General features: G+C 44.8%; 2 protein-coding genes across 2 annotated transcripts; both read right to left on the reverse strand.

Moving 5' to 3' along the window:
• Positions 1–2,736: 2,736 nt before the first annotated feature.
• On the reverse strand, positions 2,737–5,494 carry LOC141409529 (testis-specific Y-encoded protein 2-like). Its single transcript, XM_074030526.1, is given in 7 exon segments — positions 2,737–2,959; positions 3,659–3,740; positions 3,848–3,993; positions 4,093–4,204; positions 4,333–4,410; positions 5,017–5,460; positions 5,462–5,494. Coding segments are annotated over 7 exon segments (918 nt in total). The 3' UTR covers positions 2,737–2,936.
• A 13,620-nt stretch (positions 5,495–19,114) lies between these two features.
• LOC141409530 (testis-specific Y-encoded protein 2-like) lies at positions 19,115–21,872 on the reverse strand. Its single transcript, XM_074030527.1, is given in 7 exon segments — positions 19,115–19,337; positions 20,037–20,118; positions 20,226–20,371; positions 20,471–20,582; positions 20,711–20,788; positions 21,395–21,838; positions 21,840–21,872. Coding segments are annotated over 7 exon segments (918 nt in total). The 3' UTR covers positions 19,115–19,314.
• Between the last annotated feature and the right edge of the window lie 3,242 nt (positions 21,873–25,114).

A 25,114-nucleotide genomic window follows, 5' to 3' on the forward strand; every position in this document is an offset into this window, starting at 1 on the left:
TTTGTCCTCACTGCACCATGTATTAATGTGTTGATCGTTAAATTGACTTAAGTACATATTTAAGTTTTCCTTGTTGCTTTTATTTCTCTTACGTCTAGCACACTTCCTGGTACATAGCAGAAAGTCCATTTTTTGTTCACAGTTATACTTTTATATTTTAAGTTTTAGTAGAAACTGAAAGTTGCTTGGTCTTGTAGGTATGGAAAAAATCTTATGTATAGTAATCTGAGAAAAATAATAACTAACTGGTTACTAACAATTAAAAATGAACTTTGACTTAAGAATTAATGTCTGCCTTCAGCTCGTTGGTAGAACAGGCCTTGTGGAGCCATGGGATTATCCAAAGCCGGGAGAAATGTTTTAGTTGTCACGGAAGTCTAGGAATTTAGGGAAAGAAGGACAGAGTCATACAAGAAATCATTGTAAAAAGTGGTTTTAGACAAGAAAAATATTGTGTTTCAGAATCTGTGTTCTTTACATAATATGAAATCATTTTAACATTCAATGTCCCATGTCATGTGGATGAGAGAATTACGGAGGTCCTTCACGCAGAGAGCCAGGCTCCTCCCAGAGAACGACCATGTGTCACCAAGAGATGAGGGTTACACGCAACAAAGGATAGGCAAAGGAAAAATGGAAAAATTGTTGACTTTTGTTGTGGTGATGAAATTCACAAAACAAAATTAAACATTTTAAGGTAAATAGTTAAGTGGCGCTTAATACAACCTGTGTTGTGCAACAACCACCTCCATCTAGTTCCAGAACATTTTCATCACTCCAAACTACAACCCCACTACCCGTTAAGCAGTTCCTTTCGTTTTCTCCCTTCCCTCAGCCCCTAACAAACAGCAATCTGTTTTCTGCCTCTGAAGGTACCTGTTCCGGGTATTTCATGTTGGTGGGCTCAAACAATACAGGACTTTTTATAACTGTCTCCTTTCCTTTGCACGATGCCCTGAAGGATCGTTTACATTGTAGCACTTCTTTCCTTACACAAGCTGCTGACCCATTATTTTATTTGGGTTGTTTCCACCACTGTATTTCTACATACCTATTTGTCTGGGCACCCTTATTCATTTCTCAGTATGTGAGAATGGAATTGCTTGGTCCTGTGATAATTGTGTTTATTTTCTTGGGGAACCACCACATTTCTTCATAGTAGCTGCATCATTTTCCATTCCAGCTAGCATTGTGTCAGGGTTCCAAATTATCTACGTCCTCTCAAACACTTGATATTTCCTGCTTTTTAAAATGTATTCCCATTCCAGTGTGTGTGAAGTATGCTTTCTCATTTTGGTTTTGAAATGCATTTTCTGAATAACTAATTATGATGATTTCTTCCATGTGCCTTTTGAGCATTTGCATATAGTATTTGGAGAAACAACTATTCGTGTGTTTGGTCCTTTATTGTGTTTAAGTTGTAAGTTAGTTATGTTTGGGATACGAGAAGTTGATAATTTAGAATTTGTTGCTTTAACTTACGGAAGCAGAATTCATACGAGTTCCTGAGACACCAGGGATGATGGTCCACCACCTAGAGGTTATGGATACCATGATTGTGGTTATTCTAGTCGGGATGAACATTCCTCTGGAGGATATAGGTACTATAATAGTTTCCGGTTCTGTCAAATGGTTTTCTGAAGATGTTCCTGCTGACCGTAGCAAACCTGTCGTAAATGTAGTGACCGTGACGGCAACGTTGGGGGACGTGGTAGAGATCATTCTGACCATCCAAGAGGAATTTCTTACGTATCAGAGTTATGGTAAGTGTCCAGGTTTGATTTGTACATTATAGTATTATATTTAATAGACCAGGTCATTGCTTTAATAAAAATTTAAGGAAAATCGTAAAGAAAAAAATGCACAAAATGCACTCGCATTGGTGTTAGCTACGTACATTTTCGCCTCCTCACCTAAAGAAGCATCTTGGAGAAAAGCTTAACCCAGCTAAAGATGTAAACATCAACAACATCGTCCATATTCTGGGTCATCAAGTGACAAGACAGTCCAGGCATGGATCCTCAGGCAATCTTATATTCCACAAATCCACCACCTTTCCCCTCACTTCTGCATGTTTGTGTTTTGCCTTAGTCACCTACGCCAGAAAAAAAAAAAAAAAAAAAAAAAAAAAAAGGGCGTATCCTGAATGTCTTCTCATATGCCTCTGAAACCTTTCCCATAAGGCTTCCATATACCTTATGTGCTCATTTCTTCTCACGTTGGTGTGTGAGAAGTCCTGAGAGGCTGATTGTCCCAGAAAAAGATTATGCATTCGCCTTTAAAGAAAAATAAGCTGTGAATTCGACACGAAAGATAACGTTAACATTTCCATTATCCTGTGCTATCTTAATGTGACTGATGATACCCAAAATGAAGGATTTTGCAGGTACCTTACCCCAGCAAACTGGGCCCTGGATATCTCAGTGTCCATCACCCAATGTCATTGAACTATCTCTGCTTCCATAGGATGAAGTAAGCTGTCAACTTAACTGTCTTCTGTTTCTTGTACCTCCCCAACTCTGTGCTATAGAAAGAATCCCAAAACATTTCACACCAATTCACTCTACAAATTCAGAGGCCCAGCTCCCACACAGACTGGTCATTTTCATGAAGAGAATCAAACATATAGATTGATCAATTCATTATGACAGCGGAATCCAGGGGATCAACCGACACACACACACAGACACACAGACACACACACACACACACACACACAGAGCCACACATCCTTAATACTGTTTATTTTTTATTCCATACAATTCAATTCCCCCACCCCGCTTCCTGTCTTCATTTGCTGTGACTGGATCTGCTTGTCCTTTAGTTCCTGTGCACAAGACCATGCTGAGTGCTGACATCCTGCATACTGTAGTAAGTTTTCAGGAGTTCTGCCGTGTTAGGTGAACACAGCACCTGTGTCCGATGCTCCATCATATTCAACCCAACATCTGCGCGTTCCCTAGAGAAACACAAACACATGTCAAATTGCATCTCCTCTGAGCCACCATTTAAAATGTTTTAATTTTACGGCCTGCTGAGAAAAGACTACCCCTTCCCCTTTTGTGATCTCTTCAACTTCCTCCTGCCGTGCATGTGTTACAAACTATTCTCTGCAATACCTGCCCCATTTCCAGTATTCTCTGTGACAGGAGTCAGCTAACAAGACGCGTTGTACACTAAAAGCACACGGAAATCCGATGGGGTAATAGCTTAAGGAAATCCATCGATCTAAACAGTCCTTTGTGGTCTGTGGCAAGGAGGACAACCAGGCACATTCCGGGAGCCCAAGCTTTAGGGGTTGGTAAGATGACTCCCCGTCGGGTTGACGGCCATGGAACCAAGTGCCACAGATTGAAGGTAATAACTCGGCTTTACTTCTCAGTGAGTGTGGACACGCACTATGCTTCCCCGGGCTTAAGACTCCACAGTTATAACCTGCTTTGCAGTGCAGTGTCTCATGTGCCTTTTTCAGCCCAATGCCATGAATGTCCTGGATTCTGTCATGCTGTGTCTTCCTCTCAAGGAATTTCCACATGGATAAGACGGACCCCCAGGTTCTACATTTCTGAAATGAGCCTCCAGGCTCCCTGAATAGAGAGGTGTGTCAACACCCTTATCCCGGGTATCAGACAGCTCCAGTTCCAACTGTACGCCTCACCTGAAATCTCTGTTTCCTCTTCAGGTGGCTTCATCCTCCTGTAGTATTGCAGGGGATTGCGCCACAGGTCCTTACATAGGATCTGTCAGGGGAATCAACCGGAAAAGGCCTCATGAGAGCTCAGACTGGTGACCCAAGCAGCTGGGAACACACCGGGGTCATTCCTCATGTTTCCCAGCAAGGACCCACCTCAGCAATCCTATTGGATCCTGCGAAGTTGTGGTCAGAAAACCAGTTGAAGAAGTTAAGACCGCTGTTGTTGTGTCTGCGGCGATAGGCCTCAACTTCATAATCCTGACACCACTGAATTGGAGTGGAATGAGAAGCCCTGTATTCTACAGACAGAGGATGTTTTGGTAAGGGGGCTGGAACACGTTGGCACTGATCCACCCACCTTCCTCCTTCCACTACCCATCCTGGGAGCCACCTGTCACCTGTGACGTTCACGAGATATTCCTTGGTAATCACTTTATTCTGGAAGTAGGGGTTACTCCGAAAGAACAACATGATCTGGCAGAGATGAACGGGATGCTTCGCTTCTTTCACCTGTCCGGACAAGGTGGAGAAAGCTTAAACACCTTTTTGGCTGAGGTGCCCACTGTTGCCTGCAGGAATAAATTATGTCCCTTGCCCTCCCCCACTCAACCCTCCAGCCTTAGTCTTCCCGGCCTCACCTCCAAGTTGATCATGTAGCTCAGCATGTCTTCATCTTGGTCAGTGAGCAGGGCCGACATCTGAGGGTGGTTTGCAATCTGATTGAGGTCAAAGAGCCTTGAGATGCAACGGAAAGAAAAGCTAGAAGCAACGGGGAAGGCCTAAGAGCACCCAGAGGGGCGGCTAGGGGATTTTTTCAGATCTGCATCCATGAATGACCTCCCTTTCTCCTCTCCCTCCCCCTGAATTCAGACCTCTCGGGGTTCACCGAGGGTGTATCATTGTGAGGCTGACCGCACTGACACGGGGAGGGGCGATATGCAGAGAACTGCCGGTGTCTGAGGCCTGGCAGAATCTGCTCATACCCGAAGAAGCCCAGTCCCAGATCGGACTGGCAAGGCGGAGCAGTCACAGTCCCTTAACAATAGCTTGATTCACAGCAACACGTGTTCTGCTGAGAACTCGCTTCTGCTCTTCAGAAAGATGCCCCAAACGTCTGCTGCTTGGCACCATGAAGCGTTTCTCTCACGCACGCAGGAAAATAGTACCCGTGTCTGCTCTGGCTTTCTTCAGCCACATTTGTCTGTGGACACTCACCCGTGTTCCCCAAATGGTCACATCGACGCCGAGCCGCCCGTAAGTTCCTTACACTTCCCAAGAGCACCTCTCAACTGGAAAAGCAGAAGAAACACTGCAAAGGATACAACATTGGCCCAGAAGCCAGGCATGCTCTGGATGATGGCGCCTCTGCGGTCCAGGTGGGGCTTGCGCCTCCGCTCCATCTTTTCCCTCTGCTGAGAAAAGGCCTTCCTGGCTCGGGCATTAACCGGCTCCAGCTCCACCTGAACGGCCAGCAGCTCCTCCAGTGCAGACTCTGGGCTCATGGGCCCAGGGCCAGGCTGTGCCCGCTGGACCTGCTCCTGCCGCTTCTCGTCGGCTTCCTGGTGGGCCACCACCTCCACCTCCGCCATTATGTCATCCGCTCCCAGCACCGCCTCCTCCCCCAAAGCTACCTGCTCGCTCTGCGCCCCGGCCTCCCCCTCCTGTAGAGACTCCATCCTGAAGACGGTGCCCCCCTTCGGACTCCCACTGACCACCGCCTGTGCTGCCGGACCCTCACCGCAGGAACCCTGCCGCTGCCCTTCACCGCAGCCGGTGGGACGGCGGGCCCTCAGGGCGCATGCGCCGGGCTAGCAGGCGCCCCCTAAGGGACTGCACGCAAAGGGCGCAGGGAGCCGCGGGAAGACATGGAGACCAAAGGGCACCAGGAGCCCCTCCAAGACCGCGGTTCTCCCCTGGCGGCCAGTCAGTGCGAGGGCGGTGGGCGTCTCCCCGGGCAGCAGCAACCTAGGCTGGCCTGCAGTCCCAACCTCCCGAGCTATGCCTCCTCTGAGAAGCCCTCGGGGCTTGCGCCAGGTAGCGCTGCATCCAGGCACACGCGGGCTGCGTGGCCTTTGGAATCTTGGGCATGGAAGCCCTGTGCCCTCACTGACATCCTGAGTGTGGCAAGCCATTGACCCACACGGCACGTATGAAACATCTCACTTCACTGGGCAGGCCAGGTAGATGGAATGGAATACTGCAGATCCAGAGGAGAAGTCTCTCTGGCTGCTGGGGCGAGGGCAGCCGAGGCGGCCTGGGGAAAGTGGGTCTGGGCGGGCGCGTGGGAGGAAAGTCTCTTGGTTAGGCTGAGGTGGAATTCGTCTGCTCCAGAGGCCAGAAGGCCGGCACGCCCTCTGGCAGGTCTATGACAATACAGACTCCGCGTAGCAGGCTTCCTCCCGGAGGGTGCTGTACGGAAAGGAGCATTCCAAAGGGGCTCCCGTCCTATGCCCTAGACGTACCGGAGGCCAGCCTCCAGGGCTGGCCATGGACAGCCAGCGTGCACACCGTTGTGCACTGCCTTGCCGACCCAGAGGCTCCCATAGCGCTGAAGCGCCTGTCTCCCCCCTGCTGGCGCTGGACCCAAAGGGGTGTAGGCCCTGAGCATACATAACCTCCTTTGCACCCAAGCCATTCCCATAGGGAGCGCCAGGCACGACCCTGCAGCCCCTTCTACCTACAGGGCTTCCCTCAGGTGGACAGGCCCACCCGTCAGGAAGCCCAGGACAAGAGGACACCACACACCTGGACGTCAGCAGAGCGTGTCCAACATCCAGCACACAAGGGCCTCCTGCGGCTCCTGAACCCTGAGGAAGCAGCCGCCTTATATCACCCCGCCCCCCGCCCTCGGCCGCAACCACTTCCTCTGTCTCCTTTCCCTAGTTAGTGCAGGTTTCTTGGCCTGGCTCTCCCCACCCCAAAAACCACCACAGTTGTGAGGTTGCCTCCTCGACAGACAGCGACAGAGAAGCAACAAGCGAGGGCGACAGGCCAGATGCTCCAGATTCTCTGTGCTCTTGAAAATTGCAGGGTGTCACGAGACTTGCTCAACGAGTCGTCTGGAGGCTCCTTGACCAGAGGTAAATTGTTTGGCACACTCAGTTGTTGTCCTGGGTCAGAAACCATGGTGAAGTCCTGCTTTGCTGCACGATGGATGTGCAGGTCAGGCTGGGGAGCCTGGGTCTGCGGGAGGGGTCCAGTGTCTGAGTCCGTTTGAGGCCTCCCTGGGGCCCGCGGTGTCTCAGTGGCAGAGCTGGGAATGGGAAACTCATGCTTCACTCCAGCTAGCAGGCCACCTCAGTCCAGCTAGATGAAATGGTCGCTTCGAGTCCATCCCGTTTCTCCTTGTTGGCCAGGCAGGTGGAGGAACTCAGTCATCCCCAGTTACTGGCGGCTGAATGAAGATTTCCTTTTGTCACAACTTTAACTTCCACAGTGAAAGTCATCCTGAAGGACTATTGCTTTGGCATCCTTGGTAAGGAGTGCCTCCCAGCATAGTAGGGGAGCTGGTGTGTGGGAGGGTCTGTGTGGCATGAAACTTCCTGGCTCCTCTCCCCCCAGGGAACGGGGTGTCTCATTGCACTTCAGTCCGGTGGTTCCGGGATCATAAAGATAGAGCCTCCAGCTGCAGGCAGAACATTGCCTACCTGAGCTCGTTCAGCTGCTGGGCTAAAAAATGACTGCCTGGGTTTTGGCAAGATTGCTGAGGAGGGTTCCGTGGCAGGTGCATCGTGGGAAAGGACCTCACTGGTCATTCCTTGGCCTCTGGGGAATGGGCTCTGAACTGTGACCTGACCTACGGTGGACCCCCTTCTGCAGTCCCCCAGATCATCAGCCAGGGCCTATGGCTCAATCCATTGCAGTTCTACTCCAGGGAGGGAGGGACGGCATTAGAGAGGGAACAGAGAGGAGGCCAGGCAAGCAGCCTAGGGCTGGGAATTTCGAGGCCTTTGAGTCCTGGATCTGTATCTCAATTGTATTTTCTAGCAACCCACCTTCAAAAATCTAACATTTGAGTTTTAACAACCACATGTGGAACTGATCAGCTATGTTTTCTAAAGTTGAAGTTGCATTGTCTGCTCCACTCTTCTTCTTTCTTTTTTGAGACGGAGTCCCGCTCTGTAACCCAGACTGGAGTGCAGTGGCGCCATCTCGGCTCACTGCAATGTCCGCCTCCCGGGTTCATGCCATTCTCCTCCCTCAGCCTCCTGAGTAGCTCCATTCTAAGGCACATAATTACGTGGTAACTTTTTTCTCTATTGATCTGGAGTGGGCAGATTAATACTACTCTGCCATATATGAGAATATGCATTTCCTTACCTGTGACAACACCAAGGCATTAGAATATATCTACCTTTTTTGTAGCTATATGAAAATTTTCATGTTGTTAAATGGGCCATTCTTAAAGATTATTAAAATTGAACATAGCCTACTCTTAAAATTAATATTTCATAATGGATTTGTAAGAATTGTATGTTATGATACAAATTTTAAAGATAACATACTTTTCTGAAGTGTCATTTTTTGATTTGTAAATATTTAAGTTTCTTTGAATGGAATTTCGTGGACCCTAATCATATGTTTCGATACAGCTTTCCTCATAGCAGAATTATAGGAACAGTAATTTATCATTTTTCTCCTAACATATTTTTGTCCTTATCTAGATTGTATTTACCTATTTAACTGATCAAATTCTGCTCTCTCTTCACTCTGCATTTATCCCACATCTCTCTCTCACACCAATAAAATGATTCTTGTGTTATGTTTCAGGGTTTCTTCTGTCGCTAGACTGGAGTGCAGTGGGGTCATCTCAGCTCACTGCAACCTCTGCCTCCCAGGTTCCAGCGATTCTCCTGCCTCGATCTCCCGAGTAGCTGGGACTACAGTCGCATGCCACCCGGCCCAGTTAATTTGTGTATTTTTGGTAGAGATGCGGTTTCACCATGTTGCCAAGGATGGTCTTGATCTCTTGACGACATGATCCACCCACCTCTGTCTCCCGAAGTGCCGGGGTTCACATTGTGAGAAAACATGAGTTTTAATCTCGTGTTTGCTGGAGAATTCCTCTTAATTTCTCCTAAAATTCCCAGCGGTATTGTTTGATAGAAGGCTTCTTAATTTAAGGAATTCTTCCATCTCCTTGGTCCCTTGGTAGTGTTCCCCCGGCATACCAATCTAAAAATTGTTTGTTCCGTTTCTTTGTGGGTTGGAGTCTTGCTCTCACCAGCCCAGAGTGCGCTGGTGCAATGATAGCTCCCTACGCTCTCAAATTCCTGGGTTCAAGCTCTTGCTGCGTTGCTGTGACTGCAGGCATGCACCACCACACATAGCTAAATCTGTTTTTCTTGTTTCTTATTTTTGTAGAGACAGGATCTCATTACATTGCCATAGCCGCCATTAAAGCCCTGGGCTCACGCAGTCCACCTGCCTCAGTCTTCCACACTGACTCACAGTGTGAGCCACTGTGCCTGGCCATCCAGTTTCTGAGACCTCAGTAATACTTGCGTGCAAGGCATTCTCATTGGTTATGCGAGGATACTAAGAAGTAAAAGAGCATGTTGCAAATAAGCAATCCCTGATGTTAAATAATATTGATTAATGAAATTAACGCTTGAAAGGTAGACTTGAAGGAGGCCAGCATTTTTAAGTTAAGTGCATCCCACAAAAGTGCAGAGTTGTGAAATATATGGGGGGTGTAAAGTAAGATATGGTGTATAGAAATATGTGGGGGGTGTAAATATATGGGATGTGTGCAATCATTCAGATTGTACAGGGATGTTGAAATCTTAACACTACATCCTTAGTGTAGAATTTGAAATTATTTGAGGAGGGAATTTAGTTCTAAGCAGCACGAGGTGAAACGCAGAATTGAAAAAGAAGTCACATTGCTGAGACTGCGAAGGGTAAGATTGCCGCCTCAACAGAAGAATGTAAGACAATAAAGTAACAGTTCTAAGCAAAGAAATTTAAACAGAACAAATTAAAATTCTCACCAAGGACTCCATCATCATATGGAGGAAACTGAAGCCTGGCATTTTCGATTTTACATTTCACGTGTAGAGTATCGATGAAGTTAAATATTTATTGATTTCAGAATACACAAGCTAGCACATTTCCATTAGAAGACTAGCCAGCGATCACATCATAGGTGAGAGACTGACCTCTAGGAATTAGCATGTGAAGAGTATGTTAAAGGAGGAGGTTTTCTATTTTTGAAACAGGTACATCATTGTAATGACCCCTTTAAGTGTATTGCTAATTGCAGTAAAAATAAATATTGGTCACCATGAGAAGAGCTGCACTAGTGCATGTCAATTTGCCAACGTTTAAGCTAGAGCCAATCGCTTAGAGATGAGGGAGCGCTTTTATGTAAAATTTTAGCGTGCAGTCATTCAAAGGCAGCAATCTTTGTGTGTGTGAGACGGATTGAAGAACATGGGAAAATTTACCTTCTTCAGCTGAGAAAGGACGACGTATGTAAACTTTATATTCAGCGAAGACTTTCATGGTTTTACCTGTTTTCTCTACATCATTAGTAGTCATCAGTAATTCATATGAAAAGAAAAACCTTCAGTAACTAATAAATGACAATTAAAAATGAACTTTTTCTTACGAATTAATGTCTGCCTTCAGCTTCATTAGTAGAACTGGCCTTGTGGAGCCATGGGATTATCCAAAGCCGGAAGAAATATTTAAGTTGTCATGAATGTCTAGCAATTAAGGGAAAGAAGGACAGAATCATACCAGAAATAATTTTGAAAAGTTGTTTTAGACAAGAAAAAATTGTGTTTCAGATTTTGAGATCTTTACACAATATTAAATCATTTTAACGTTACATGTCCCATGTCACCTGGATGAGAAAATTAAAAGGAAGGAGGTCCTTCACGCAGAGAGCCAGGCTCTTCCCAGAGAAATGACCGTGTGTCACCAAGAGATGAGGGTTACGCAACGAAGGATAGGTAGAGGAAAAATGGAAAAATAGTTGACTTTTGTTGTGGTGATGAATTTCACGTAACAAAATTAAACATTTTAATGGAAATCGTTACCTGGCATGTAACACAATCTGTGCTGTGCAACAACTCTCTCCATCTACTTCCAGAACATTTTCATCACTCCAAACTACAACTGCACTACCAGTCAAGCAGTTCCTTTCATTTTCTCCCTTCTCTCAGCACCTAGCAAACAGCAATCTGGTTTCTGCCTCCCAACTTACCCGTCCTGGGTATTTCCTGTTAATGGGCTGAAGCACTGCAGGACGTTTTGTAACTGCCTCCTTTCATTTTGCAATTAGAGATTGCAGAATGGCTGGGAAACCTCAATATGTGACCAGGGAGGGAAACTGGCTGGGAATTAAGGCCCACCTGAATGATGTTGTGGACACCCAGTGTCAGTTACCTTCGTAAACACCTGCTTAGTTAACATTGCTTACTATTAATATAAAACTTAATTTCCTGGAATACTGAAAAGCAAATTTATGTATGAAAACATGTAATTTGTTCATAAATGTATGGAAAAACTGCAGACTGATGCATTTTCCATTACAATTCTTATATGAGACCCGAAGTGTTTTACCACTTTTCCGATATATTTTTATTGTTCTGCTCCTGTCAGTTTTTAGGATCAAGTTTGCAATACATGGACGTGGAGAGGGACTTTCAACTTCTTTTAGAGCACTTAGTTGTAAATTTTGAGTTTCTTCCCCCGTGGTTCTTTTCAGGTTACTATTTGCACTGTATATGCAAAGTGTTAAATTTTTTTTCTTATGTGCCCCTCCTGGAACTTTTGTTTTAAAGGATTTTTTTTTTTTTTTCTGTTGGATATGTGAGTTTCCTGTGAGCATTTTTTCTCAAACACACTTTATTTGCTTCATTAGTTTTTGGGATGTGTGTGTGCGTGTGTGTGTGTGTGTGTGTGTGTGTGTGTGTTCCTTTTGAGATGGAGTCTCCTTCTCTCACCCAGGCCGGAGTGAAGTGGCACGATCTTGGCCCGCTGCAACCGCTGCCTCCCAGCTTTAAGCGATTCCCTTGCCTCAGCCTTCCGAGGAGCTGGTATTGTAGGCACACGCCACAATGTCCAGCTAATTTTTGTATTTTTAGTCAAGACTGGGTTTCACCCTGTTTTTCAGGCTGGCCTTGCACTCCTGACCTCAAGCGATCCAAACGCATTGGCCTCCCAAAATGCTGGGCTTCCAGGGGCGAGCCATCGTGCCCAGCCTCAATTGTTCGTTTATGTATGTTAAGGCCTCTTCTATGTTCTTCCTGTAAACATATTTTAGAATTACTAAAATCACATATTTTGTTTACTTACTCATTTTAAAATTAATGTTCCCGTTTGCTGAATACAGTATTGTGAATAGGTTAAACCTTGTATAGTATTGTCATTTTGTCTTTCATAAATTATTCAAGAACTCTGATACCTTTTTTCCCACCTGAGGAGAACATGCAGATAGTTAAAAAAAAAATTGTCTGAGTGGGTAGGTATTTAAATATAATTTGAAAGAACAGTGAAGTTCACAAATACAATTTCACATTTGTATTTTGCATCATTTTGAACATTTTATTTGCTGACACATGAAATTCTGAATTCGCCTTCACGTTACATATACGCTTTGAATCAATGTGAAGAATGAAATGAATCCAACACCAAGAATTACTTCAGGAATTAAGTAGAAAGCGGTTGTTATGTAGAAAAACTGTATTTATTGGAGGTATATTCAGAGATATTTGAGAAGGCTGAAAGTATATTCAGAGATATTTGAGAAGGCTGAAGCCAAAATTTTTGTTTTTCTTTTCCTCTGGTGTTTTATCATAGCCTGCCAAGACTGTAGTATCACTAGTTAGAGTCACTAGGCTACCAAAGTCTCAGGGCGGCAGTAATTATTATTAGGGAAGTAATCTAGGAACATAGATGGGGGAAGATAATTCTAGGCCGAGATAATAACCATTGAAATAATTCTGAGACTAGAACGAAGCAAGGAGTCATACTCCCATCATGTGGCAAGACAAGAATGAAGGAAAATGCTTGAGTGAGATCAAAGACCTATCCTTTCGGTTTTACTCTGAGTGTAATTCTGGCTACTGGGAGAACAAACTGTAAGCTGCAAGTGAGTAAGTGAGTATCAGAATCAAGCAGAGAGACCAAACAAATGATGACGCTTCAACAAACGGAATGGCAGAGGAGACGATACACTCACTCCTTTCATGTGACTGTATAAGTTGTGCTTGCCTAAAGTTACTTGGTTGAGGGCATAAGGAATATTCAGGTAACGATCCTGAGTATGTAGGCTGTTTTTGTTTAGAGCTTTCCTCTAAATTCCCTCTACTATTTGATTTCACTCTTTTCACCAGAGTTCCCATTATTTATGCCTCAGTGTTACATGGAACTCATGAAATATATGCCATGTAAAATGTTTTACTGTCCATCAAGTAATATGGAATTTACATGTCATAGAAAAGTATAACTTACACTTTGAAGTTCATATCTTATAATTTAATGTATGTATAAACCATGTAATCTATATGATGGATTTAAAAATATAAGTATTCGTAAACATATACAATACATGTATCTGTATTTATATATGTATTTGCATAGAGATGAAATTTATGCATTGTTTATATTTTAATACACGTAGAGTATATGTCTATATGTATTTCTTTTTTAAAAATACTTTAAGCTCTGGGGTACACGTGCAGAATGTGCAGTTCTGTTACCTAGGTATACACGTGCTATGGTGGTTTGCTGCACCCATCAACCGTCACATACATTAGGTATTTCTCCTAATGCTATCCCTCCACTAGCCCTCCACCAACCGACAGGCCCCAGTGTGTGATGTTGCCCTGCCTGTATCCATGTGTTTTCATTGTTCACACCCAACTTAAGAGCGAGAACATGCAGTGTTTTCCTTTTTGTTCTGGTGTTATTTTGCTGAGAATGATGCTTTCCAGCATCACCCATGTCCCTGCAAAGGACAGAAACACATCGTTTGTATGGTTATGCTTACTATTCCATGGTGTGTATGTGCCTCATTGTCTTTTTCCAGGGTATCACTGGTAGGCATGTGAGTTGGTTCCATGTCTTTGCTATTGTGAACAATGCCTCGGTAAACGTAAGTGCGAATGTGACTTTACAAGAGAATGATTTATGTGTTCAGGGCATAATAGAGAACACCAGTACAATGCACTGTAGGGTAGAAATGTGACGGGTTAATTTGCTCCATAAGGATTTATTTTATTTTATATTTTATTGGATGACGACGAGGATGACGATGATGGTGATGGAGTTTTTATCATCCTGGCTGGAGTACAGTAGTGCAATCTCAGTCAGTACAATCTCTACCCCCCGCCAGATACAAGTGATTTTCTTGCCTGAGCCTCCCAAGTAGCTTGGACGTTTTATGTAAGTGTTAGCAGAACAAGCAAGAAACAATTCATAACAAGTAATGTGGCAGGTCACTTTGAACAAAGAATGTTATTTTTTTAGATGACACATTCTTTCATATAACTTGGGACACTGAAACAAATAAATGAATGATGTGAATACAAAGATGAAAAGGGCTATAAATTGTAAGACAGAGCTGGGCTACATTATCCTACAGAGTGTGTGGTGGGTTAATTTATTCTGAGGTGTTATTTTTAATCCTGGAAAACTTTTCACAGAATTTGAATAATGGAATTCGTGTTTGATCCCTTAATGCATGTGCTCAGTAAACATCTCCAGTTTTGCATTGTAAAAGTCACGGTCATTTCATGAAAAAAAAAAAAGAAGAATTACTAGAAAGCTGTCAGCCTCTGTAAGGGAATCTCACTTGAGTTTTCAACAGAGTGTGTAACAAAATTTTATCTTTTTGGCTTATTTATGATTACCTAAATATAGACTTTTTTTTTTTTTTTTTTTTTTTTAACCATTTACAGCAAACTGACGGAAGCAGATCGGCCTGCCAAGCTTAACATTGGTGGCCTCCATTTAGAAACCAATGAAAAGACGCCTAAAGCAATATTTGGGAAATATGTTCCCATATTGGCAGGCAACTGTTATACATATGTTTGTTTATGTGTGTGTGTGTGTGTGTGTATGTGTATGTGTGTTGTATGTATGTATGTATGTGTGTGTATATATGTGTGTATGTATGTATACGTGTGTATATATGCATATACATACACATTAATATGTCGGTGCTATTTATCTCTACTTTTCCAAAGTAAATGTATAGTTAATATGTTTACTGGAGACATAAGTTGAAATAGTTATTTGTTATTAAACTGTAATTTTCAAGTTTATATTTCATATTGGGAAAATTCTCATGGCAGCAGGTGAAGGGTCTGTGGTAAAGGTCACCTGTTGCTGAGAAAGGAAAATGAGCAAAAGTAAGTGTGTTGTGGAGGTGGAGAACAAATTGGAATAAAATAGGCTGACGATTGAGATGACATAGTAGTAAGAATCACAGTAATGATGTGAAATGCAATTTCGTTTTTGGTTTCTTAGTACTCCGTTGAGTCCATTATATAAATGTAAGATATTTTCACATAATTTAGTTCTTCTGTGAAATGAAGGGGAAATCAGCAAGCTCAAATGCTTTGCATGTATTTTGAGAACGCTGCAGATGCTAAAAATGCTGTCGAGGATATGAATGGAGATGTAACCGTCCCTTATTCTTAATCTCCAAACTGCTTTTCACTTAACAGCATTTCAGGATCTTTTTGGTATTACTAAACTTTTGAAGGTGGCGTAATGTCATGTGATCTGAAATGCTTTAGATATCCTCTTCTTTTTGCCTGAGGAAGTGCAAGTGTAGTTGGAAGGATATTGGAATAAACGTTACGTAAATGAACGTATGGCAGTCCTGTTTGTATGTTAGTATTCCAATACAAGTGTAAATAGATCTTCAAAGCTTTCAAGCAGCATTCAAACTTAGAAGGAACTCTCACAGAAAGGAGAGAAATCAGTCAGTATTTCCTAAAAGCTATTAATGGATTTAGTTCCAATTCATGGAAATACATCTATAGCATAGACAAGCTATGGATAGACAGCTAGACAAACTTACAAGGTGGAAAATGTCTACAGAGAGACACCAAGACAGACTCACAAGAAGAAAAGATTCTTTCACATTTTCTGAAAATACATTCTTGAGAAAGTATATTTCAACCAGATTTTTACATTTAAGGAAGTGTTAAGTACTTGAAAGTAGAAACGAACATGAGAAGATTGAAATTGGGTAACAGAATGACTAACTGGCATTTTTGCCCCATCCTTGCTCTTTCTCTCCTACAAATATTGTTATCCTGTTAACGCAGTGATTTGTTGTAACATGAATACCTAATGACTCCTTTTTCCCAGTGTGTTTGAGGACTTATTTTGATCCAACCAATGGTCTCTGTCTCATTGAATCTTAAATTCTGGGGATTGTGTGTTTATCGCAGCTTTAAAGAGTTGTGTCCTTCTATTACGTACGGAATTCCTTTATATTACCATGAAAATCATTGCATTCTGGACACTTTCAAGTTGTTCTGTTTTACTGCATCACCCCAATCTCCTGTTAGTTCCCGTTACTCTTTATGCTATCACCAACGTGCTTTGCTGGACTTCTTGAGAGTTAATCTTCCCAGCGTGTGTCTCACAAATAGCCATTTATGCTTCAAAAACAGCTTACATTTTACATGTTTTTCTTCACTGTAAATTGTGGGTATTTTGTCCTCACTGCACCATGTATTAATGTGTTGATCGTTAAATTGACTTAAGTACATATTTAAGTTTTCCTTGTTGCTTTTATTTCTCTTACGTCTAGCACACTTCCTGGTACATAGCAGAAAGTCCATTTTTTGTTCACAGTTATACTTTTATATTTTAAGTTTTAGTAGAAACTGAAAGTTGCTTGGTCTTGTAGGTATGGAAAAAATCTTATGTATAGTAATCTGAGAAAAATAATAACTAACTGGTTACTAACAATTAAAAATGAACTTTGACTTAAGAATTAATGTCTGCCTTCAGCTCGTTGGTAGAACAGGCCTTGTGGAGCCATGGGATTATCCAAAGCCGGGAGAAATGTTTTAGTTGTCACGGAAGTCTAGGAATTTAGGGAAAGAAGGACAGAGTCATACAAGAAATCATTGTAAAAAGTGGTTTTAGACAAGAAAAATATTGTGTTTCAGAATCTGTGTTCTTTACATAATATGAAATCATTTTAACATTCAATGTCCCATGTCATGTGGATGAGAGAATTACGGAGGTCCTTCACGCAGAGAGCCAGGCTCCTCCCAGAGAACGACCATGTGTCACCAAGAGATGAGGGTTACACGCAACAAAGGATAGGCAAAGGAAAAATGGAAAAATTGTTGACTTTTGTTGTGGTGATGAAATTCACAAAACAAAATTAAACATTTTAAGGTAAATAGTTAAGTGGCGCTTAATACAACCTGTGTTGTGCAACAACCACCTCCATCTAGTTCCAGAACATTTTCATCACTCCAAACTACAACCCCACTACCCGTTAAGCAGTTCCTTTCGTTTTCTCCCTTCCCTCAGCCCCTAACAAACAGCAATCTGTTTTCTGCCTCTGAAGGTACCTGTTCCGGGTATTTCATGTTGGTGGGCTCAAACAATACAGGACTTTTTATAACTGTCTCCTTTCCTTTGCACGATGCCCTGAAGGATCGTTTACATTGTAGCACTTCTTTCCTTACACAAGCTGCTGACCCATTATTTTATTTGGGTTGTTTCCACCACTGTATTTCTACATACCTATTTGTCTGGGCACCCTTATTCATTTCTCAGTATGTGAGAATGGAATTGCTTGGTCCTGTGATAATTGTGTTTATTTTCTTGGGGAACCACCACATTTCTTCATAGTAGCTGCATCATTTTCCATTCCAGCTAGCATTGTGTCAGGGTTCCAAATTATCTACGTCCTCTCAAACACTTGATATTTCCTGCTTTTTAAAATGTATTCCCATTCCAGTGTGTGTGAAGTGTGCTATCTCATTTTGGTTTTGAAATGCATTTTCTGAATAACTAATTATGATGATTTCTTCCATGTGCCTTTTGAGCATTTGCATATAGTATTTGGAGAAACAACTATTCGTGTGTTTGGTCCTTTATTGTGTTTAAGTTGTAAGTTAGTTATGTTTGGGATACGAGAAGTTGATAATTTAGAATTTGTTGCTTTAACTTACGGAAGCAGAATTCATACGAGTTCCTGAGACACCAGGGATGATGGTCCACCACCTAGAGGTTATGGATACCATGATTGTGGTTATTCTAGTCGGGATGAACATTCCTCTGGAGGATATAGGTACTATAATAGTTTCCGGTTCTGTCAAATGGTTTTCTGAAGATGTTCCTGCTGACCGTAGCAAACCTGTCGTAAATGTAGTGACCGTGACGGCAACGTTGGGGGACGTGGTAGAGATCATTCTGACCATCCAAGAGGAATTTCTTACGTATCAGAGTTATGGTAAGTGTCCAGGTTTGATTTGTACATTATAGTATTATATTTAATAGACCAGGTCATTGCTTTAATAAAAATTTAAGGAAAATCGTAAAGAAAAAAATGCACAAAATGCACTCGCATTGGTGTTAGCTACGTACATTTTCGCCTCCTCACCTAAAGAAGCATCTTGGAGAAAAGCTTAACCAAACTAAAGATGTAAACATCAACAACATCGTCCATATTCTGGGTCATCAAGTGACAAGACAGTCCAGGCATGGATCCTCAGGCAATCTTATATTCCACAAATCCACCACCTTTCCCCTCACTTCTGCATGTTTGTGTTTTGCCTTAGTCACCTACGCCAGAAAAAAAAAAAAAAAAAAAAAAAAAAAGGGCGTATCCTGAATGTCTTCTCATATGCCTCTGAAACCTTTCCCATAAGGCTTCCATATACCTTATGTGCTCATTTCTTCTCACGTTGGTGTGTGAGAAGTCCTGAGAGGCTGATTGTCCCAGAAAAAGATTATGCATTCGCCTTTAAAGAAAAATAAGCTGTGAATTCGACACGAAAGATAACGTTAACATTTCCATTATCCTGTGCTATCTTAATGTGACTGATGATACCCAAAATGAAGGATTTTGCAGGTACCTTACCCCAGCAAACTGGGCCCTGGATATCTCAGTGTCCATCACCCAATGTCATTGAACTATCTCTGCTTCCATAGGATGAAGTAAGCTGTCAACTTAACTGTCTTCTGTTTCTTGTACCTCCCCAACTCTGTGCTATAGAAAGAATCCCAAAACATTTCACACCAATTCACTCTACAAATTCAGAGGCCCAGCTCCCACACAGACTGGTCATTTTCATGAAGAGAATCAAACATATAGATTGATCAATTCATTATGACAGCGGAATCCAGGGGATCAACCGACACACACACACAGACACACAGACACACACACACACACACACACACAGAGCCACACATCCTTAATACTGTTTATTTTTTATTCCATACAATTCAATTCCCCCACCCCGCTTCCTGTCTTCATTTGCTGTGACTGGATCTGCTTGTCCTTTAGTTCCTGTGCACAAGACCATGCTGAGTGCTGACATCCTGCATACTGTAGTAAGTTTTCAGGAGTTCTGCCGTGTTAGGTGAACACAGCACCTGTGTCCGATGCTCCATCATATTCAACCCAACATCTGCGCGTTCCCTAGAGAAACACAAACACATGTCAAATTGCATCTCCTCTGAGCCACCATTTAAAATGTTTTAATTTTACGGCCTGCTGAGAAAAGACTACCCCTTCCCCTTTTGTGATCTCTTCAACTTCCTCCTGCCGTGCATGTGTTACAAACTATTCTCTGCAATACCTGCCCCATTTCCAGTATTCTCTGTGACAGGAGTCAGCTAACAAGACGCGTTGTACACTAAAAGCACACGGAAATCCGATGGGGTAATAGCTTAAGGAAATCCATCGATCTAAACAGTCCTTTGTGGTCTGTGGCAAGGAGGACAACCAGGCACATTCCGGGAGCCCAAGCTTTAGGGGTTGGTAAGATGACTCCCCGTCGGGTTGACGGCCATGGAACCAAGTGCCACAGATTGAAGGTAATAACTCGGCTTTACTTCTCAGTGAGTGTGGACACGCACTATGCTTCCCCGGGCTTAAGACTCCACAGTTATAACCTGCTTTGCAGTGCAGTGTCTCATGTGCCTTTTTCAGCCCAATGCCATGAATGTCCTGGATTCTGTCATGCTGTGTCTTCCTCTCAAGGAATTTCCACATGGATAAGACGGACCCCCAGGTTCTACATTTCTGAAATGAGCCTCCAGGCTCCCTGAATAGAGAGGTGTGTCAACACCCTTATCCCGGGTATCAGACAGCTCCAGTTCCAACTGTACGCCTCACCTGAAATCTCTGTTTCCTCTTCAGGTGGCTTCATCCTCCTGTAGTATTGCAGGGGATTGCGCCACAGGTCCTTACATAGGATCTGTCAGGGGAATCAACCGGAAAAGGCCTCATGAGAGCTCAGACTGGTGACCCAAGCAGCTGGGAACACACCGGGGTCATTCCTCATGTTTCCCAGCAAGGACCCACCTCAGCAATCCTATTGGATCCTGCGAAGTTGTGGTCAGAAAACCAGTTGAAGAAGTTAAGACCGCTGTTGTTGTGTCTGCGGCGATAGGCCTCAACTTCATAATCCTGACACCACTGAATTGGAGTGGAATGAGAAGCCCTGTATTCTACAGACAGAGGATGTTTTGGTAAGGGGGCTGGAACACGTTGGCACTGATCCACCCACCTTCCTCCTTCCACTACCCATCCTGGGAGCCACCTGTCACCTGTGACGTTCACGAGATATTCCTTGGTAATCACTTTATTCTGGAAGTAGGGGTTACTCCGAAAGAACAACATGATCTGGCAGAGATGAACGGGATGCTTCGCTTCTTTCACCTGTCCGGACAAGGTGGAGAAAGCTTAAACACCTTTTTGGCTGAGGTGCCCACTGTTGCCTGCAGGAATAAATTATGTCCCTTGCCCTCCCCCACTCAACCCTCCAGCCTTAGTCTTCCCGGCCTCACCTCCAAGTTGATCATGTAGCTCAGCATGTCTTCATCTTGGTCAGTGAGCAGGGCCGACATCTGAGGGTGGTTTGCAATCTGATTGAGGTCAAAGAGCCTTGAGATGCAACGGAAAGAAAAGCTAGAAGCAACGGGGAAGGCCTAAGAGCACCCAGAGGGGCGGCTAGGGGATTTTTTCAGATCTGCATCCATGAATGACCTCCCTTTCTCCTCTCCCTCCCCCTGAATTCAGACCTCTCGGGGTTCACCGAGGGTGTATCATTGTGAGGCTGACCGCACTGACACGGGGAGGGGCGATATGCAGAGAACTGCCGGTGTCTGAGGCCTGGCAGAATCTGCTCATACCCGAAGAAGCCCAGTCCCAGATCGGACTGGCAAGGCGGAGCAGTCACAGTCCCTTAACAATAGCTTGATTCACAGCAACACGTGTTCTGCTGAGAACTCGCTTCTGCTCTTCAGAAAGATGCCCCAAACGTCTGCTGCTTGGCACCATGAAGCGTTTCTCTCACGCACGCAGGAAAATAGTACCCGTGTCTGCTCTGGCTTTCTTCAGCCACATTTGTCTGTGGACACTCACCCGTGTTCCCCAAATGGTCACATCGACGCCGAGCCGCCCGTAAGTTCCTTACACTTCCCAAGAGCACCTCTCAACTGGAAAAGCAGAAGAAACACTGCAAAGGATACAACATTGGCCCAGAAGCCAGGCATGCTCTGGATGATGGCGCCTCTGCGGTCCAGGTGGGGCTTGCGCCTCCGCTCCATCTTTTCCCTCTGCTGAGAAAAGGCCTTCCTGGCTCGGGCATTAACCGGCTCCAGCTCCACCTGAACGGCCAGCAGCTCCTCCAGTGCAGACTCTGGGCTCATGGGCCCAGGGCCAGGCTGTGCCCGCTGGACCTGCTCCTGCCGCTTCTCGTCGGCTTCCTGGTGGGCCACCACCTCCACCTCCGCCATTATGTCATCCGCTCCCAGCACCGCCTCCTCCCCCAAAGCTACCTGCTCGCTCTGCGCCCCGGCCTCCCCCTCCTGTAGAGACTCCATCCTGAAGACGGTGCCCCCCTTCGGACTCCCACTGACCACCGCCTGTGCTGCCGGACCCTCACCGCAGGAACCCTGCCGCTGCCCTTCACCGCAGCCGGTGGGACGGCGGGCCCTCAGGGCGCATGCGCCGGGCTAGCAGGCGCCCCCTAAGGGACTGCACGCAAAGGGCGCAGGGAGCCGCGGGAAGACATGGAGACCAAAGGGCACCAGGAGCCCCTCCAAGACCGCGGTTCTCCCCTGGCGGCCAGTCAGTGCGAGGGCGGTGGGCGTCTCCCCGGGCAGCAGCAACCTAGGCTGGCCTGCAGTCCCAACCTCCCGAGCTATGCCTCCTCTGAGAAGCCCTCGGGGCTTGCGCCAGGTAGCGCTGCATCCAGGCACACGCGGGCTGCGTGTCCAGCACCCGACACACAAGAGTCTCCTGCGGCTTATGAACCCTGAGGAAGCAGCCACCTCACACCGCCCTGCCCCTGCCCCTCGGCAGCAACCATCTGCCCACTTTTTCTGCCTCCTACCCCTGGTGAGCTCAGGCTATCTTGGCAGGGGTCCACCCAACAGAAAAACCACCACAGTTGTAATGTTGCCTCCTCACCAGACAGAGACTGAGGACCAACAATGAAGGGTGACAGGCCAAACATCTGGGAGATAACCCTGCTATGCATTCTCTGTGCTCTTTCAAAGTTGCAGGGTGTCATGAGGCTTGCCCATGTCATCTGGAGGCTTCTTGACCAGAGGTAGATTGTTTGGCACACTTAGATGTCAGCCCAGACCATGATGAAGTCCTGCTTTATTATATGATGGATTTGCAGGTAAGGCTGGGGAGCCTGGGTCTTTGGGATGGGTCCCATGTCTGAGTGAGTTTGCGGTACCCCTGGGGCCCGGGGTGTCTCAGTGGGAGAACTGGAAAGGGGAAAATCACGCTTCACTCCAGCTAGCATGCCACCTCAACCAAGCCAGATGAAATGGTCCCATTGAGTCCGCCCTCTTTCTCCTTCTTGGTCTGAGGGGTAGAGAAACTCAGTCGTTCCTGTTACTGGTGGCAGGATGAAGATTTCCTTTCGTCACAACCTTTACTTCCACACTGAAGTGATCATTAAGGAGTACTGCTTTGCCATTCTGGGTAAGGGGTGCCTCCCAGCATGGTAGGGGAGCTGGTGTGTGGGAGGTTAGGTCTGGCATGAACCTTTCTGGCTCCTCTCCCCACCAGGGAGTGTCTCATTCCACTGCAGTCCAGCGGTTCTGGGATCATAAAGGTCGAGCCTCCAGCAGCAGGCAGAACATTGCCTACCTGAGCTTGTTTAGCTGGTTGGCTGAACATGACTGCCACGGTTTTGGCAGGATTGCTGAGGCGGGGTCCGTGGGGAGGCATCATGGGAAACGACCTCACTGATCATTCCTTGGCCTTTGGGGAATTGGCTTTGAACTGTGATCTGACCTATCATGGACCCCCTTCTGCAGTTCCCCAGATCATCAGTCACGACCTATGGCTCAGTCCCTTGCAGTTCTATCCCATGGAGTGAGGGATGGCATTAGAGAGGCAACAGACAGGATGCCAGGCAAGCTGCCTAGGGCCATGTACTGAGAGGCATTTGAGTCCTGAGTCTGTGCCCTGTATGGATAATCCAAGGGTCATGGAAGAGACTGCAGTGAGCAATCCCAGACCATCCATGAGTTGGGAGAGAAGGGCCCATCAGTGAACCCTAACACCCACATTTCAGGATTGGACAACCCTAAGCCACCTGCAATGCATATGTGGCTAAGGTCAGTGGGTGAGAAGCAAGGCTTAAGGGATAGCTGTCTCATCATCACTTGCCAGCTCCCTCCCCTGCCCTGACGTGGGCTACCACCTGGGGCTCAGTTTGAGCTCAACCAGTGTCCTCTGCTTCTCCATGCAGATGTCCACTTGAGGCTTGTTTAGCTCTACATCCTTTCAGAATGATTCTGCCAGGCCTGTCATGTTATCTTTCAATGACCCCAGGCTACCCTGACATGCATTCTCCTCTCTGCCAACCTCACTCCCTCTACCCTGCCTTCCCAGATAAGACAGACCACTGCACAGGGAATCTGGAGGACCACCCTGGGCTCCAGTGAGGAAATGTTCTATTTTCATCATGTACATGTATTTTAGAACTTGCTCCAGGGCAGGAAATGTGAAGAGATTGCAAATTGGCTGGGGACCTTCAGTGGGAAACTGGCTGGGAATTAGGGCCCACCTGAGTAATCATGTGTATATCCAGTGTCAGTTATTTTGATAAATACCTGCTTTGTTATATCACTATTAATATAAAAGTTAATTTCCTAGAATATTGAAAAAATGAATTTTTGTGTGCAGAAATATAACTTGTTCATAATTGTATGGAAAAATTCCAGACTGCTCCATTTTCCATTACAATTCTTATGTGAGAATTGAAGTGTTTATCACGTTTTAAGATACGTTTTTATTATTCTACTCCTGGCAATTTTCATGATCATTTTTGCAATACACAGTGACATGGACTCTATAAAGTTTTTGAGGGACTTTCAGCTTCTTTTGGAGTACTTAGTTGTAAATTTTGAATTTTTTTCCCCTGTGGTTCTTTTCAGTTTACTGTATTTCATATGTGAGGTGTTAAATTTGTTTTCTTATTTGCCCCTTCTGAAAGTTTTGTTTTAAAGGAACTTTTTTTCTTTTAGACATATGAGTTTGCCTGTGAGCATTATTTTTAGTACAGATTTTTTTTTATTCATTAGTTTTGGAGTGTGTTTGTGTGTGTGTGTGTGTGTGTGTTTGTGTGTGTGTTTTGAGATGGAGTCTTGCTCTGTCACTCAGGCTGGAGAGAACTGGCACAATCTCTGCTCACTGCAAACTCTGCCTCCTAGCTTCAAGTGATTCTGCTGCCTCAGCCTTATAAGGAGCTTGGATTACAGGCATATGTGACCATGTCCTCTTAACTTTTGTATTTTTAGTTGAGAATGGGCTTCACCATATTTGCCAAGCTGATCTCACACCCCTAACCTCAAGTGATCTGCCTGCATTGGCCTCCCAAAATTCTGGGCTTCCAGGTTTGAGCCACCATGCCCAGTCTCATTTGTTTGTTTATGTATATTTTTAATTTTGTTTATTTATTTTGTATTATACTTTAAGTTCTAGGGTACATGTGCACAACGTGCAGGTTTGTTACATACGTAAACATGTGCCATGTTGGTGTGCTGCACCCATTAACTCATTCACATTAGGGAATGCTATCCCTCCCCATTCCCCCATCACATGACAGACCCCGGGTGCATGATGTTCTCCACCCTGGGACCAGGTGTTCTCGTTGTTCAGTTCAAACATGCTGTGTTTGGTTTTCTGTCCTTGTGACAGTTTGCTCAGAATGATGGTTTCCA

The sequence above is a fragment of the Macaca fascicularis genome, chromosome Y (genome assembly GCF_037993035.2).
Source record: "Macaca fascicularis isolate 582-1 chromosome Y, T2T-MFA8v1.1".
Lineage (NCBI taxonomy): Eukaryota > Metazoa > Chordata > Mammalia > Primates > Cercopithecidae > Macaca > Macaca fascicularis.